The 18,634-nt window shown below is 38.4% G+C and overlaps 1 protein-coding gene across 1 annotated transcript in view; it reads left to right on the top strand.

The window, feature by feature from the left end:
- CCDC80 (coiled-coil domain containing 80) overlaps window positions 1-18,634 on the top strand; it is a 218,158-nt gene that overhangs the window by 170,144 nt on the left and 29,380 nt on the right. Inside the window, exon 6 of the mRNA XM_073616268.1 lies at window positions 8,513-8,616. Coding sequence (XP_073472369.1) covers window positions 8,513-8,616 — 104 coding nt within the window. The remainder of the gene's footprint in view (window positions 1-8,512; window positions 8,617-18,634) is intronic.

The following is an 18,634-nucleotide window of genomic DNA, read 5'->3' as shown; positions in this document are numbered from 1 at the left end:
AATTCAAGGAGACTGGCCCAAGCACTTATCATACATTCATAATAAGGGTTCCCACTTCCTCGATTAGTGTTTGCTTACCTCACTTTTTTTTGTCCTTAAGGAAATGTTTTGTTGCATTCTGGATATATGATACGTTTAGAGCTATTAATAGTATTTCATAGTATTTTTCCTTCAACTTTACTAGCTTGTCAAATATGTTTTATATCCTTTTTAAAATAATTTAATGGAAATATTATTATTATTATTAATATTATTATTATTACTATTATTATCATACACACAGGGCTCTTGTATTTTGCAAAGCATGATAGCCTTTCTAATTATAAAAAGACAAATACTGTCTAGTTTCTTAGAAACATCCAGCTTATAAGTGACCAGCTTCTTTCTGCACACTCATTCTGGCAAACACATAAGCGTTAGACATCTTACTTGTATGTTGGAATCCGTAAATCATCAGCTTCAGTGCCCCTAAAGCTTGTTCTATATAGGGGCGACTATCATATAATTTATATCACGACTGGGTAACCATAAAACATGAAGGCAATGTCTATTGGTTCCTCCAAAAATTTGATGGCATGACATTTCGTGGATAAGAGGTACCCGTTACCAAGCCTGAAATGTATGCTCTTTGACTTAATCCCACCCGTCTTCAGAGGAGACAATAGAAACCTCTGTTGCTTCCAGGATCAAGTGTTGCAAGGGGATCTAGGAACTAAAAACTCTTACCCCAGCAGGCTTGAATGAACAACTTAACTTGACTTGTTTCCTTTAATGTCTTTAATGCTTGCATACAGGTCAGTGGCTGTAGAATGTGGCACCCCATTTGTATGTACACTTGACAGTATGGACAGGATCTGATGTTTTCTCCCATTGGCCAATGCCCTATATTGATCTCTTTGGGGACCAGGAACATGTCACAGCTTTTACTGGCGGTGACCCATTATCAGGATCGGTGTCATACTCCTACACCTTGATCTTTGATTAAACATCAGAATGTTTCTTTTTGTTATAGTGTTGGTTGATTTATTGTGCTGTTTTACTGCATGCCTTTTCCATCCTTGCAGGTCTACTCCATATCAACCTGTTGCTCTAGCTTAGGTTTAATCTCTTTTTGTGCAGTTGTTTTTTTTAATTTATCTTCATTTATCTTTATTTTATATTACATAATTTATTTTATTTTGATGTAGCTTAGCTTAAGTTTCATCTCTTTTTTTGCGCATATAGTATAATTATGTTTTTTATATATTTTTTTTTTACATAATTTATTTTATTTTGATGCATACTTGTTCTTTGCATCAGCAGTTGTAGATGCCAGTGTTGCTACTTTAGTTTATTTTTTTATCTACTTTTTCCTTGGCCCTTTTTTGTTCTGCTGCTTTTTACTCTCTATCCTTGTGAGTCCATCCAGCCCTGATGTTTAATTTTTAAGGGAACATGTTTGTGTACTATGTTGCCTAGTAACACTCTGTTCTGCCAACCACATGCACTGGGAGTGACATCACATTCAAACTTCCCCACTCTGTCCTGACTCCTTGGTAATCTACTGTTGCCTGCACGTGCATTACATAAGCATTAGGCTATGCAGATTTGATCTATCTGTTTTATATATACTTTTTTACATTCAATATGTTTTTATGTAACTTTCCTTGTTAGCTAGCTGTCATACTGTTGGTATTTGGGGCCCTGTATGGTACTAGTGAATACAGCTATGTGACATGTTGTTTTGAATTGACACAGGGGGTGTTTTTAATATTTTTGGGGGCAGGTTCATGATTGGTATAACAGATGCCATCTTAGGCTTGGTGAGTTGCTTGTTTATTTTGCAAATCTAAATAACAGTATTTAGTGCACACAACACTTTATGTTATAACACTAATGTTATAACACTAAGGGGCTGATTTACTAAACATTTGCGCCATGAGTTGCGGCGCACACCGATGCGCAAAGGACTTTTTTGTATATACAAAACATGCCGATAACACAGCGCAATTCACGATTTACTATTCTCTTCCCGAAGCACGGGAGGAGGCGATCGGTGCGCCACTATAGACATGGCACACGGCATCTTTAACTTAAAATTTAAACAAGCTGGAAGTGCCAATATTATGGGTGATGTAAGGAAGTATAGTAATAATTGCCCAAGTAACAAATATGCCCAAAATAGAATGAGAAAGTAACTTTATCTGAACATGCCTGCTGCGCTGGCAAGTACATTTAGAACTGCGGGAGGTCAATTTATGCACCGCGCATGCGCAAATGGCTTTTGCGCTTGTGCAAATGCTTTGGTTCACTGCGCCAGCAAAATCTTAGTAAATGTCAAGCAACGTAAATGCATTTGCATAGGTTGAACGGGCACACCTCTAAACTTTTTTTTTTTTTTAACGCTGGTTCACTTCGCGGCTATGATGAAATACCGGGATGTGTATTCCCGGTTCGGGAATACACATAAAAGTTCATTGATAAAAACAGCATTAAGAAAAAAAACAAAATTAAGAAATAAAAATGCGTGGGGTTTCCCCAAAATTCCATACCAGGCCCTTCAGGTCATGTATGCATATTAAGGGTAACCCCATGCCAAAAAAAAAAAAAAAATGGCTTGGGGGTCCCCCTCAAAATCCACACCAGACTGAAGGGCCTGGTATACCCCTGGAGGGGGAACCCATGCCAGTTTTTCTGCTGCTTTAATAGGAAGATGTGTTTTTCCTATTGCAGCGAGCGCAAGATGTACCTCGCCGAGAACCATCGTGATGGGATTGCTCTGAAAACATTCTCACGTGCAGGTACTGCGGTGCGTGCGCCGGTTCATGCGCTCAATTAAGGATTTATCTGGCGCACCAATTAAGGTATGAACCAGCGCAGCGCATTCATCTTAGTAAATGACCCCCTAAGTGTTGTGAAATCACTTAATCACTTAATATGTGTTAGCTGGAAACTCCAGTGTGGTTTGGAGCACTGTCATTTTTATTTGATTTTATTTTTTTTTAGAGTTACACCTATTGTTGGTCTATTAATTCATAGCATTTATATTTTTTGCAAATCTCTCAATACAGTCCTTTATCATTACATTAGTTTTCTTGAAAATCAGTATGGATGAAGAAGGAGAAGTTTATTGTTATAAAAAAATAAACACTCATATCTACCTCTATGCTGCAGCATCAGTGTGATGCTGCAGCTGTCCCAAATCGGCTCTAAGCCCAAGAACTGAGTAATCACCTGTCCTCTGATTACTCAGTTCTGATCTACTTTGACCAGAGAGCAGTGACAGTCAGTCACCGATCTCCACTCTGCCCCTCAGGGCTCACTGTAGCGTCAGGCTGGGGAGGGGGCAGGCGCAGCTGTCAATTAGGTAACTGGATAAATCACATCAATGTGGTCAGGATCCTTCCAGAGCTTGGAGCTGCTCTGTCACATTAGCTGATAGCGGGCAATAGCCTGCTATAAGCTGACCCTGGATCACAAGAGATCAAAAGTAATTGCATTCCTGTGACCTATAAGAGACGTATGGCCATAATTTACTTTTAACCACTTAAGGACCGGGCCTATTTTTCAGGCTCGATGTTTACAAGTTAAAATCAATTTGTTTTTGCTACTTAGAACCCCCAAACCTTATATATATATTTTTCAGACACCCTAGAGAATAAAATGGAGGTTGTTGCAAAACTTTGTCACACCGTATTTGCGCAGCAGTCTTACAAGCACATTTTTGGGGAAAAAATACAGTTTTTTGACTTAAACAATAAGACAACAGTAAAGTTAGTCCAGCTTTTTTTTATATCGTGAAAGATAATGTTACACCAAGTAAATTGATACCCAACATGTCATGCTTCAAAATTGTGCCAACTCGTGGAATGGCGACATGCTTTTACTCTTAAAAAACTCCATAGGTGCTGTTTAAAAATTTCTACAGGTTACCAGTTTTAAGTTAAAGAGGAGGTCTAGTGCTAAAATTATTGCTCTCGCTCTATCGATCACGGCGATACCTAACATGTGTGGTTTGAACATTGTTTTCATATGCGGCCACGACTTACGCATGCGTTCACTGCTGCGCACGAGCTGGACGGGACAGGGCGCTTTAAATTTTTTTTTTTACTTATTTATTTGACTTTTTATTTATTTTTTAACACTGTCGTTAAAAAAAAAAAAAAAAGAGCACTGCAGAGGCAGGGGCCGTAGGAGGAGAGGAGAAGATCTCCGGCAGGTCACATGAGTGCTGTAAATAAGGTATTTTCCACAATAAAAGTTACAAAAGGAGACACACTGCATATTATATAATCTTTTTACAAAACGAATGACATGTTTTTACAACGACTTTAACTGGGGCTTATTTTCAGGGTAGAGCTTATATTGCAGCCAACCCCGAAAATAATGCTAGGTCTTATTTTCGTGATTGGGCTTATTTTCAGGGAAACAGGGTATTTACACGTGCTATACTGCGACCCATATCACAGCCACAGAAACATTTAGGGAATAAGGATATGTTAAAATCCAACTCCAGATTAATTTTATTAAAAATAAATTCGTCCCTCTTAAACAAAAAAGGCAGCTCGGGCTGCAATACTCACCTTCTGCTGTCATTTTCACTACATGGAGTCCTCCGTTTTCGAAGTTCAATGAAGTCCACTGTTACTAAAACTGGAAGACTGAGGAAATACTGCAAAGTGTCAATGTAAACTTTGCATTAATGTCTCGCCATTGGTGGACCAAAAGCTACCCTTGCACTCTGTATAACAGCAATAGCATCATCTAGACAAAGGCATATTGATATTAAAGTGCAAATGTGACTAGGCTATTGACATTCACACATAGGTGTGCGCAGCCTACTGCATTAGGGTGTACACCCCAAAGCTCAAACACACATGCGTGTGTCTATATATGCATATAAACTGATGGTGTCAGTAGAGCAGTGGACGATATCAGTAGGGCAGTGGATGGTGTCAGTATTTTTATTTTTTATTTTTTTATTTTTTACAATTTTATTTTTTTAATTTATTAAAATGTATTTATTAGTTGTTTTAATTTAAATTATTAAGTATTTAATTTATTATTTTTTTTACTGTTTTTTTTTTTTTTTTTTTTTTAGGAGAGCTTTGGTGAAATATCAGGGATTAAAACAGGGGGAATGTGTGCCACACGGGGTGATTAGGGTGTGCCCAGGCACACCTGGCACACCCTGTGCGCACGCCTATGCATTCAGATATTTACATCTTCATACCAGATAGTCAATGAAACTTGAAACAAACCCTGACTAAGTTCTCTAGGTACAGGCCTTCTCATCCTACAATTTACAACAAAAATACTTTTACTTTCAATGTCAGCTCACCCTGCAACCCCCTCTCGGCAGTGACTTGGCATCCTACGAGCCTTCTTGTTCAATAATTTTTTATGAACATTTTTCAATACAAATACAAAAATGGGGAGAGGCCTCTAAATAGTACATTCAAAGACAAGTATTTACAATAAGATGTATCAAAGGTAAACCTACCAGCCTTCTAATTACTAATTTAAACACAGAGCAAGGACACAGAAAATAGGACAGAGCAGAGTGCTGAGACCCAACCTAAACAAGTTCACTGCTTCTATTAGTATGAATTGTTCCACAGTGTCTGCAGCTATAGAGGTCAGTGAGTGCGTTTAAAGCTTATTTATTGATTGTTAAGAATATATAAATATGTGAATGTTCACAGGTTGGTCACAGCTTCACTTTAAGATCTTCCTCCAATTTTGAGATAGATTGCAATTTACAGTATGTATTTGTTAGCAGCATTGCATAAAAACAGAAGTGTTTTGTTTTTCTAAAATTGAGTTTTTGCAAGTTTAGGCAGGCTAAAATTCTTTAAATGGTCATTTTATCTTTTAATAGTGTACCACGCATAACCATTTGCACTATAGCACCGTAAGATGAGATGAGGGGGAGAGTAAGCCCTGAAAACTCATTCGATTGAGCAATAATTTACTTTAATAACCATATCATTAAAAATGATGACTTTAGAACAATTAACAAAAGATGTGATTTTTCCTCTGCAGCCACATAGCATTTTTCTGCAGTGAAACATGCTTTAATACGTTTTTCTGCTGGAGTCTTTTGGATAAAGTGATTTCAGCCTTTGAGCAGGATTTGATCTCCCAGTATGTCACGTAACGTCTGTTACTTCAATAGATTTGAAAAAAAAAAAAAAAATCCAGCATCCAAAAGGAATGATATTTTTGCTATTCATATTTTTACAGTAAATTTTCATTTGAAAGTGAACTGGTTTCAAAGCCAGTATTGAAATATACAGAAGAAAGATTTTATTGCTTCAGTGCTTGTTGGAAAGCTACAGATAAAGTAGATAGAAAAGCAATTTTCTCTTACAAAAATGTAAGGAATGTTATGCTCCTCTCCATAGGAAATAATTTGGTTTGTGGGCATATAAAAAGTATTACTGCATTACAGGTATGTGGACCAAGTAGAACTTAGACAGCAGGGGATTGACACAAAACCTAATACACATTCAACACACAAAATATACTCTTATCAGTCGCAGATATCCAGATATTCGGATAAAGATGCAAAAACAAGATTAGTGCACTTGTAACAGCACAAATTAGTACTATATGTAATCCTTTTCTATTTGTGCTAACAGTTAATTTTTTTTTTAGGACACGCTTTTGAAGTTTATTCCTTTCTTTAATGTGCAAGCAGTATTGATACACAAAGAATTGCCAAAATGTTAAAGGTTTATGTAAACCCTAAAGTGCCATACACAGTTGAATTCTGTCAAGGTGGCCGCCTCCCCGTCAGAACAAAATATCTCAGCGGGGGAGATCGCTGTACTAACATTGCATAGGTAGTACAGCGGGTCCTCCTGAGCTACTCAGTTTTTTTCCAGCAGGCTGAAAAAAAAATAATAATGTGTACTAGGCTTAACATTGAACTTCTTTTATTTGCTCTCTTTTGGTCTGTTATATATACAATTTCAAGCATTTTATTTTATTTGTTTGATAAGTGCACAAAAAAAATAAATACCAGTTGATCCTATCAGAAAACCAATGGAATCCTTCATCATGTTTAAACTGTGTTATCTCACTGGGTCTAATCATCATCCCTCGTAGTTCTTACCTTGGACTGCAAAACAATCTGCCCTCTGTGTTGTGGAGATGAAGCAAGGAGGGAGGATCCTGTAAGTTAACAAAAGACAACTGGGCAGGGCTGACACTATTTGTTGTGTTTTCATTTTAGTAAAGACACTATTTCGTTAGCCTGCAAAAGGAATTTAGGAGCTAAATTGAAATTTTATCAGATCAACAGGTATTTTTTCTGTGAAGAAGTGTCTGATCCCTTGCACTACTATGTGCAAACAAACGGATTGTGTAAAAGAAATGTATAAATTGAACCAAAAAAAGATATAAGATAAAGAGAAAACCTAAAGTGAATATATGTGCGTGGGTCTGTTGCTGAATACCTGCTAGTGTTTATAATTGATTGTAAGCAGTGGTAAAAATGAGATATGTGATACAGCGCTCCCCACTAGTACTGCATAGTAAAACACACTGATGATGTATAATAGGACCCACTAAGAACACACTACATGTGAGGTCCTATACATCATTAGAACCAAATACATTGTTTGGAAAATACAAATAAAACAACAAAAGACACTTTAAATAAAACACCACTGTGATGTCTAAACCAGTGATAATAATTAATAGGAGTTTCCAGTGATATAAAGTAAGCTTGAAACACAAAAAGTCCAATATAGTGAAGAGGCTAGTCCATGGGTCCCATAAAAGGTTCATTAACATCAATGTAGTTTTTTTCAGGTGAACATTTACTTTGCAAAGTCAAAATCATCTACTCTTTTAGGACACCAACCTTTACAAATTGCATCAGAGTTACTGTATATTAGTTGGTGCAAAATGTTCAAGGAGCCACTGTCACCTGCCCATTCAGAGCAAAGTAACGGTGCCTCCTGATAGCATATTTTCTCAGCAAAGTATGTTTACCGAACTTCACTTCTTCCTCACCACTTCCCCACTGAAGAAGTCCACCCTGAGAAAGCTCCATTGTTCAATGATGTCAGAGTTTACCTGGGATTATGATGTCCCTGCCACTGTTCCAACCCCTGGTGCATTGTCTGGTTCCAGTGATTGGCCGCTGAGGCACGAGCACTCTCACATAAGGGATTTCACATCCTTCCAGTGAGGGCTCCAACAAGCGAGTAGGTGGTGAGGGGGTGTGGATTGTCAAGTATACCTTGCCGAGGTGGTAGGCTAACAGGAGGCAATGTTATTTGCTCTGAATAAGCAACTAAGGTTTTGTTCTAACAACCCCCCCACAAAAAAAAAAAAAAATCTTTCTAATTCTGGTAATATTGTAATCCTAGAAATGTAATGCAATTGTCTTAACATCCATTTTTATTATATATTTTATCAAACCTAATAATGATGCTTTTTTCTTCCCTGACAAAAATGAATGATATAGAATTATAGATTTTGTGCATAGAAAATTAACTTTTTTTTTTTTTTTTTATAGATTCCGCTGGAGAAGAAGACTGCTCATCATATCTGCTGCCAATGACGAAGAGTGGGCATATCAACAGCAGCTTTATGCACTTAGTGGACAAGCTTGTAATATGGGTAAATATCCTACAATCACATATACAAATGTAATATAATTTATTCAAATGGTGATTATAAAAAAAAGAACAAATCCCAGCTGCTTATGCATATGTGTGGGTAAAAGGCTGCATACTCTAAGCAGAGAATACAGTTAGTAAACATACAACAAAACACGTTCAAAGAATGTTCAATTAGTAAAAAATCTATCAAAATATGCTCAAAAAATTATATGTCAATTTTGATTATACCTGTAAAAGTAAAAGAAAAAAATTATATATATTACATACATACACAAGGGTTCTTCAACACTTTAAACTCTATTAAAAGTGCGTAAACTCTTTGAAGACCATATATATATATATATATATATATATATATATATATATATATATATATATATATATATATATATATATATATATATACATACATATATATATATATATATATATATATATATATATATATACACACACACATATACATACACACACACAGTATATTACAAAAGTGAGTACACCCCTCACAGTTTTGTAAATATTTTATTATATCTTTTCATGTGACAACACTGAAGAAATGACACTTTGCTACAATGTAAAGTAATGAGTGTACAGCTTGTATAACAGTGTCAATTTGCTGTCCCCTCAAAATAACTCAACACACAGCCATTATTGTCTAAACCACTGGCAACAAAAGTGAGTACACCCCTAAGTGAAATTGTCCAAATTGGGCCCAATTAGCCATTTTCCCTCCCCGATGTCATGTGACTCGTTAGTGTTACAGGTCTCAGGTATGAATGGGGAGCAGGTGTGTTAAATTTGGTGTTATCGCTCTCAGTCTCTCATACTGGTCACTGGAAGTTCAACATGACACCTCATGGCAAAGAACTCTCTGAGTATCTGAAAAAAATAATTGTTCCTCTACATAAAGATGGCCTAGGCTATAAGAAAATTGCCAAGACCCTGAAACTGAGCTGCAGCACGGTGGCCAAGACCATACAGCGGTTTAACAGGGCATGTTTGTCAGAAACCATGAATCAGACTGAGACAGAAGTGCAGTAAAAATCACACTAGTTTAATAATAATAATAAAAGGTAAACAGAGCAAACGTAGTCAAAACATAGCCAGAGTTCGGTAACTGGAATGGATAGTCAGACCAGCCAGGACGTCAGGAAGCCAGAGATCAGCATACTTCAGGACAAGCCAGGAAATCAGGAAACCAGAGAATCAGCGTAGTGGAACAGCAAGCAGGATCAGGAACCAGAAGGGACGTCATCCAAGCAAGTCTTTCATAGATACACAGGAGAAAGTCTCTGATATGTTGACCAGGTGAAGGCAGAGAGGATCTGGACTGAACAGCTTAAGTAGCCAGCAGGACTGATGAGCAGGATATCATCACCAGGTGAGTAGCTGTGGAAAGATTAGAGCTGGCATTTAACCAACAGCTGAGCGGCCTGCTCTGAGAAGGAAGGGCTGAGCCCAGCCCTGACAAGGTTCCACTCAGAACAGGCCGTGGTCGACCAAAGAAGTTGAGTGCACGTGCTCAGCGTCATATCCAGAAGTTGTCTTTGGGAAATAGATATATGAGTGCTACCAGCATTGCTGCAGAGGTTGAAGGGGTGGGGGGTCAGCCTGTCAGTGCTCAGATCATATGCCGCACATTGCATCAAATTGGTCTGCATGGCTGTCATCCCAGAAGGAAGCCTCTTCTAAAGATGATGCAAAAGAAAGCCTGCAAAAAGTTTGCTGAAGACAAGCAGACTAAGGACATGCATTACTGGAACCACGTCCTGTGGTCTGAAGAGACCAAGATAAACATATTTGGTTCAGATGGTGTCAAGCATGTGTGTGGCAGCAACCAAGTGAGGAGTACAAAGACAAGTGTGTCTTGCCTACAGTCAAGCATGGTGGTTGTAGTGTCATGGTTTGGGGCTGCATGAGTGCTGTCGGCACTGGGGAGCTATAGTTCATTGAGGGAACCATGAACCATTAAAGCCAACATGTATTGTGACATACTAAAGCAGAGCATGATCCCCTCCCTTCGAAGACTGGGCTGCAGGGCAATATTCCAATATGATAACACACCTCCAAGACGACCACTGCCTTGATAAAGAAGCTGAGGGTAAAGATGATGGAATGGCCAAGTATGTCTCCAGACCTAAACCCTATTGAGCATCTGTGGGACATCCTCAAACGTAAGGTGGAGGAGCACAAGGTCTCTAACATCCACCAGCTCCGTGATGTTGTCATGGAGGAGTGGAAGAGGACTCCAGTGGCAACCTGTGAAGCTCTGGTGAACTCTATGCTCAAGAGGGTTAAGGTAGTGCTGGAAAATAATAATGGCCACGCAAAATATTGAAACTTTGGGCCCAATTTGGACATTTTCACTTAGGGGTGCACTCACTTTTGTTGCCAGAGGTTTGGACATTAATGGCTGTGTGTTAAGTTATTTTGAGGGGACAGAAAATTTACACTGTAAGGCTACTTTCACAACAGGGCGTTTTAGCTGCGCTTTTCGGCCACTAGCGGGGCAATTTTAACCCCTGCTAATGGCCAAAGAAGGGGTTAGAATCACACTTGTTGCAGAGCTTCCGAATCGCTTCTCAGGTACTTTGGAAGTGCTGCCCATTCATTTCACCCCAAATATGCTGCTTGCAGGACTTTTCCTAATGTACCACTAGCCCACCGCCCCAGTGTGAAAAGTCCCACTGAAATGAATGGGAGGCAGTTTTCAGGCATTGTTTAGAGTCTATTTCTAGAGCTAAAACGCCTGATAACCGCCTATGTGTCAAGCTAGCCTTATACAAGCTGTACACTCACTACTTTACATTGTAGCGAAGTGTCATTTCTTCAGTGTTGTCAAATGAAAAGATATAATAAAATATTTACAAAAATGTGAGGGGTGTACTCACTTTTGTGAGATACTGCATATATATATATATATATATATATATATATATATATATATATATATATATATATATATATATAATTATTATTTATTTCTTTTTATGACTCTGGAACAACAGAGTCAATCTTGACAGGAACAGGATGGATTTCCATATACAGTCAGATGACTTTTTCTCTGGATCTACAAATCATTTTTGCATATTGTTTTTACTGAATGTGAATTTTACTTTTGTTTTTTTTTTTAATATATGCTTAGTGTGAATTGCCCAGATCTGTGTCAGGTTTACTTTATAACCACCTAAGCCCCAGACCATTTGGCTGGCAAAAGACCAGAGCACTTTTGCGATTCGGCACTGCGTCGCTTTAACTGACAATTGCGCAGCTGTGCAATGTGGCTCCCAGATAAAATTGACGTCCTTTTTTCCCCAAAAATAGAGCTTTCTTTTGGTGGTATTTGATCAACTCTGCGGTTTTTATTTTTTGCGCTTAACACAAAAAATAGCGATAATTTTGAAAAAAAAAATGCATTATTTTTTACTTTTTGCTATAATAACTATCCCCAAAAGATATATTAAAAAAACATTTTTTTTCCTCAGTTTAGGCCGATATGTATTCTTCTACATATTTTTGATAAAAAAAAAAAAAAAATCGCAATAAGCATTTATTGATTGTTTGCGCAAAAGTTATAGCCTCTACAAAATAGGGGATAGTTTTATGACATTTTTATTAATAATTTTTTTTTTACTAGTAATGGTGGCGATCATCGATTTTTATCATGACTGCGACATTATGGCGGACAGAACGGACACTTTTGGCACTATTTTGGGACCACATTTCACATTTATACAGCGATCAGTGCCATTAAAAATGCATTGATTACTGTGTTAATGTGACTGGCAGTGAAGGGGTTAACCACTAGGGGGCAGTGAAGGGTTTAAGTGTGTCCTAGGGTGCAATTCTAACTGGGGAGGGCGTGGCTATGTGTCACATGACACTCATCGCCGCTCCCGATTACAGGGAGCTGTGATCAGTGTCCTGTCACTAGGCAGAATGGGTAAATGCTTGTTTACATCAGCATTTCCCCGTTCTTCCTCTCCGTGAGACGATTGCGGGTATCCCCGCAGACATTGAGTCTGTGGAACCCGCGATTACACTAACGGAGCTTGCAGCGGGCGCCCGCAAACCACTTCTTAAAGGGCAATGTACAGGTACGTTAGTATGCCTGTACGTGCCCTTCTGCCGATGTATATATGCGTGAGCCAGTCGCCAAGCAGTTAAAGGCAATAAAAAGGAAGCCATAGATTAAGGGTGTTCAACCTTTTGAAGAGCGGGGGGCAACTGTAACCAGTCGCACACCACAATGAAATTAAATGGTTCAGAATTTAGAATTTTAATAGAATAATGAACATTTTCCTCCTGCAGCTGGCTTTCAGCGGTTGCAGGAAGGAAATGGAGACGATCAGTTCCTGTATATGCGGCCCCTGCTACCTTTCCTGTCTAAATGTTAAACAGAATGTGACAGGGAGACTGCACAGGCTCCCTGGAGCATAGGGGAGGGTCCCAATTGTGACCCATGATGATGCACCAAGGTTTGGAGGGTATGGTAAAAGCACGTCTCAACTGTGGGGATTTATCACCCCCCAAACTGCAAATTTAAACAAGCCCTTACTGTCCTGAGCCCCCTAGAAGGCTGCTTTCACACTGATACGCTGTGGTTTACCCGCACCACGAGTGCAGTGCAGTGCACCTTTGGCTATCCTGCGGATTAGCTGTGCTTTGCCATAGAATTCTATTATATCCTGCGGGTGTGGTGCACTTTCTGAAAATGCATCAAACCCACTGGATATTAGAGAAGTCTATGGCTCAGCTGCAGCTAGCCCACAGATGAACTGCGCTGCACCCGCGGATCAGTGTGAAAGCAGCCTAATATTTGTTAACCCTTTTCTTTGTGCTAATATGTCCATTGCAGAAGTTCTGTGTATGTGTTGTCTGTCGACCCTGGGCAAGCCCTTCCCTGGTTTGAGGTCAAGGGGCACATCAGAGGGCACCCCTGCTATAGATAAGGAACTATGAAGCACAATCACTGTGCTGTACTTGAAAGCAAAAATAGCTCCCACTTATACAGAATATGTTCAGATTATACTTAATAAAAGTTTATTGCTAATTTATTTACAAATTATAAATTAACTTTTTTTTCTTAAAACATTTATATATTCATAGAACTATTTACATTAAATGCCCCCTATAGCTGAAAATATTGTATTTTGGTAACTGTATGTGGTCAAATACCTGTAATTATAGAATTCACTATATAAATTCTTTTTATATTTTGCATGCCTTTATTCAGATTGTTTGACAAGCTGGCCAGCTTAAGTGAGTTACAGGGGTTGAGATAATCTATAATAGTACCGGAGGTGCTTACAAAAATCAGCTTCTATTCATATGGTTTGAACCTTTTTTACAAAAGAAAAAAAACTGTTGCTGGGAATCTAAGTGGGGGCGCTAAATCTATGACCTTGAATCGCATGTTATAATAAAAACAGATAGAAAGTATTGCAATGTTATTAAGAATAAAAATAAAAATAGTGTGCAAACTCCTACATTACTATACGATTACAAAAGAGGATACATAATCACCTATTTATATATGTGAAAACATATTGTTTGAAAAGAAACCAATGTCAAATTCCACCTTGAAAATGATTAAACTACATGGTATGGCCAAAAATTCATAAACAACATTTCATAAAAATAAAACTGAAAGGTAAAAAAATGAATAAACATAAAAAAGCCTGCTCCCAGTGTCCAATTACGGTCCTTGCCATTTTATATACAGTGGGGACGGAAAGTATTCAGACCCCTTAAATTTTTCACTCTTTGTTATATTGCAGCCATTCACTAAAATCAGTTCATTTTTTTCCTCACTAATGTACACACAGCACCCCATATTGACAGAAAACATAGAATTGTTGACATTTTTGCAGATTTATTAAAAAAGAAAAACTGAAATATCACATGGTCCTAAGTATTCAGACCCTTTGCTGTGACACTAATATATTTAACTCAGGTGCTGTCCATTTCTTCTGATCATCCTTGAGATGGTTTTACACCTTAATTTGAGTCCAAATGTGTTTGATTATAGTGATTGGACTTCATTAGGAAAGCCACACACCTGTCTATATAAGACCTTACAGCTCACAATGCATGTCAGAGCAAATGAGAATCATGAGGTCAAAGGAACTGCCTGAAGAGCTCAGAGACAGAATTGTGGCAAGGCACAGATCTGGCCAAGGTTACAAAAAAATTCTGCTGCACTTAAGGTTCCTAAGAGCACAGTGGCCTCCATAATCCTTAAATGGAAGACGTTTGGGATGACCAGAACCCTTCCTAGAGCTGGGCATCCGGCCAAACTGAGCTATCCGGGGAGAAGAGCCTTGGTGAGAGAGGTAAAGAAGAACCCAAAGATCACTGTGGCTGAGCTCCAGAGATGCAGTCAGGAGATGAGAGAAAGTTGTAGAAAGTCAACCATCACTGCAGCCCTCCACCAGTTGGGGCTTTATGGCAGAGTGGACCGAAGGAAGCCGCTCCTCAGTGCAAAACACATGAAAGCCCACATGGAGTTTGCTAAAAAACACCTGAAGGACACCAAGATGGTGAGAAATAAGATTCTCTGGTCTGATGAGACCAAGATAGAACTTTTTGGCCTTAATTCTAAGCAGTATGTGTGGAGAAAACCAGGCACTGCTCATCACCTGTCCAATACAGTCCCAACAGTGAAGCATGGTGGTGGCAGCATCATGCTGTGGGGTGTTTTTCAGCTGCAGGGACAAGACGACTGGTTGCAATTGAAGGAAAGATGAATGCGGCCAAGTACAAGGATATCCTGGATGAAAACCTTCTCCAGAGTGCTCAGGACCTCAGACTGGGCCAAAGGTTTACCTTCCAACAAGACAATGACCCTAAGCACACAGCTAAAATAATGAAGGAGTGGCTTCACAACAACTCTGACTGTTCTTGAATGGCCCAGCCAGAACCCTGACTTAAACCCAATTGTGCATCTCTGGAGAGACCTAAAAATGGCTGTCCACCAACGTTTACCATCCAACCTGACAGAACTGGAGAGGATCTGCAAGGAGGAATGGCAGAGGATCCCCAAATCCAGGTGTGAAAAACTTTGTTGCATCTTTCCCAAAAAGACTCATGGCTGTATTAGATCAAAAGGGTGCTTCTACAACCCCTGGCAAAAATTATGGAATCACCAGTCCCTGAGGATGTTCCTTCAGTTGTTTATTGTTGTGGAAAAAAAGCAGATCACAGACATGGCCAAAAACTAAATGCATTTCAAATGGCAACTTTCTGGCTTTAAGAAACACTAAAAGAAATCAAGAAAAAATAATTGTGGTAGCCAGTAACAGTTAGATTTATAGAACAAGCACAGGGAATAAATTATGGAATCACTCAATTCTGAGGAAAAAATTATGGAATCACCCTGTAAATTTTCATTACAAACACTAACACCTGCATCAGATTAAATCTGCTTGTTAGTATGTAGGTAAAGAGGGTAAATCATCACGCAGTGTTGCACAAGATGTTGGTTGTTCACAGTCGGCTGTGTCTAAAACATGGACCAAATACAAACAACATGGGAAGGTGGTTAAAGGCAAGCATACTGGTAGACCAAGGAAGACATCAAAGCGTCAAGACAGAAAACTTAAAGCAATATGCCTTGAAAACAGAAAATGTACAACAAAACAAATGAGGAACAAATGGGAGGAAACTGGAGTCAACATCTGTGACCGAACTGTAAGAAACCGCCTAAAGGAAATGGGATTTACACACAGAAAAGCTAAAAGAAAGCCATCTCTAACACCTAAACAAAAAAAAACAAGGTTACAATGGGCTAAGGAAAGGCAATCGTGGACTGTGGATGATTGGATGAAAGTCATATTCAGTGATGAATCTCGAATCTGCATTGGGCAAGGTGATGATGCTGGAACTTTTGTTTGGTGCCATTCCAATGAGATTTATGCAGACGACTGTCTGAAGAAAACATGCAAATTTCCACAGTCAATTATGATATGGGGCTGCATGTCAAGGCACTGGGGAGATGGCTGTCATTAAATCTTCAATAAATGCACAGGTTTACATTTAAATTTTGGACACTTTTCTTATCCCATCTATTGAAAGGATGTTTGGGGATGATGAAATCATTTATCAAGATGATAATGCATCTTGCCATAGAGCAAAAACTGTGAAAAAATTCCTTGAAGAAAGACACATAAGGTCAATATCATGGCCTGCAAACAGTCCGGATCTCAATCCAATTGAAAATCTGTGGTGGAAGTTAAAGAAAATGGTCCATGACAAGGCAACAACCTGCAAAGATGATTTGGCAACAGGCAGCAATCAGAGAAGGCTGGAGCCAGATTGATGAAGAGTACTGTTTATCACTCATTAAGTCAATGCCTCAGAGACTGCAAGCAGTTATAAAAGCCAGAGGTGGTGCAACAAAGTACTAGTGATGTGTTGGAGTATTATTTTGTTTGTTTGTTTTTCATGATTCCATAATTTTTTCCTCAGAATTGAGTGATTTCATAATTTATTCCCTGTGCTTGTTCTATAAATCTAACTGTTACTGGCCACCACAATTATTTTTCTTGATTTCTTTTAGTGTTTCTTAAAGCCAGAAAGTTGCCATTTGAAATGCCTTTAGCTTTTGGCCATGTCTGTGATCTGCTTTTTTTCTACAACAATAAACAACTGAAGGAACATCCTCAGGGACTGGTGATTCCGTAATTTTTGCCAGGGGTTGTACTAAATACTGAGCAAAGGGTCTGAATACTTAGGACCATGTGATATTTCAGTTTTTCTTTTTTAACAAATCTGCAAAAAATTCAACAATTCTGTATTTTTCTGTCAATATGGGGTGCTGTGTATACGTTAATGGGGAAAAAAATTAACACAAATGATTTTAGCAAATGGCTGCAATATAACAAAAGAGTGAAAAATTTAAGGGGGCCTGAATACTTTCCGTCCCCACTGTATATATATATATATATATATATATATATATATTATACATACACGATACTCACAAAAATCACATCATACGCACTGTGATTTTTGTACGCATGATGTATAATAAATGGCAAGGTTTTTGCAAATTTACTCTGTGGTCTCCTTATGTTCTCTTACAATACCTGAGGAAAAGCTGTGCAGTCTTGCAAATTTTGTTTTTTTTTGGATGTTTTGAAAAGTGGTAGTGGACCCTGGGAGTGATCTTACATAAGTGTTCAAGCACTTTTGATCTCTTTTGCTTAGACATCCTGATACTCCGGTAAGGAGGTGGCACTTCTGGCTGTTTGGTGACCTGGGAGCACTGCAGGCGGAGGTCATAGCACACAGCATTCATATTTTAAACGGATTGTCCTTTTGGACCATAATTGGACACTGGAGCAGACTGTTTATTCATTTTTTAACCTTTCACTTTTATTTTTTATGTGACATCGTTTATGAATTTTTAGTCACATTGTAGTTTAATAATTTTCAAGGTGGCATTTCACATTGGTCTCTTGTCATATAATATATTTTCACATATATAAATAGGTGATGAAATGTCATCTTTTGCAATTGTGGGTATAGTAATATAGGAGTTTGAGCACCTTTTTATCTACAATATTACTTGTATCTGGAAGATTGAGTGCAGCCTTTTTTCTCATGCACCTAGCGTATACAGTATAAAGAAACTTAATAAGAGCAAAGACTGTAGCTCGTTTTAATCACATTGAAGTATTGAAGCACATAACATAGCGCATCACCCACAGTATGCTTGTGATCGTGGCCCAAAAAATACATGATCAACAGTAGGCATCGCTACATGGTGTATGGCTTTTAGTATGCCAACTTTCTCCCTTGACTTTACTGTTTTTAGACAAAATAGGGTCTGAGGATACGCTGAAAAGATTGTAGGAGTAAAATAAGCCTTATCACTTGTGTCAATGACAGCAATATTAATCCCCAGCAAGTGTCAGTGCCAGTAAAGATATCCCCTAGTAAATGCCAGCAAATGCCAGCAATAACCCCCAGCAAATGTCAGGGACAGAAATGATAACCCCTAGCAATAACCC

This window comes from Aquarana catesbeiana, linkage group LG02 (assembly GCF_042186555.1).
Source record: "Aquarana catesbeiana isolate 2022-GZ linkage group LG02, ASM4218655v1, whole genome shotgun sequence".
NCBI classification, from domain to species: Eukaryota; Metazoa; Chordata; class Amphibia; order Anura; family Ranidae; genus Aquarana; species Aquarana catesbeiana.
This window is presented reverse-complemented; position numbering and strand designations above follow the sequence as displayed.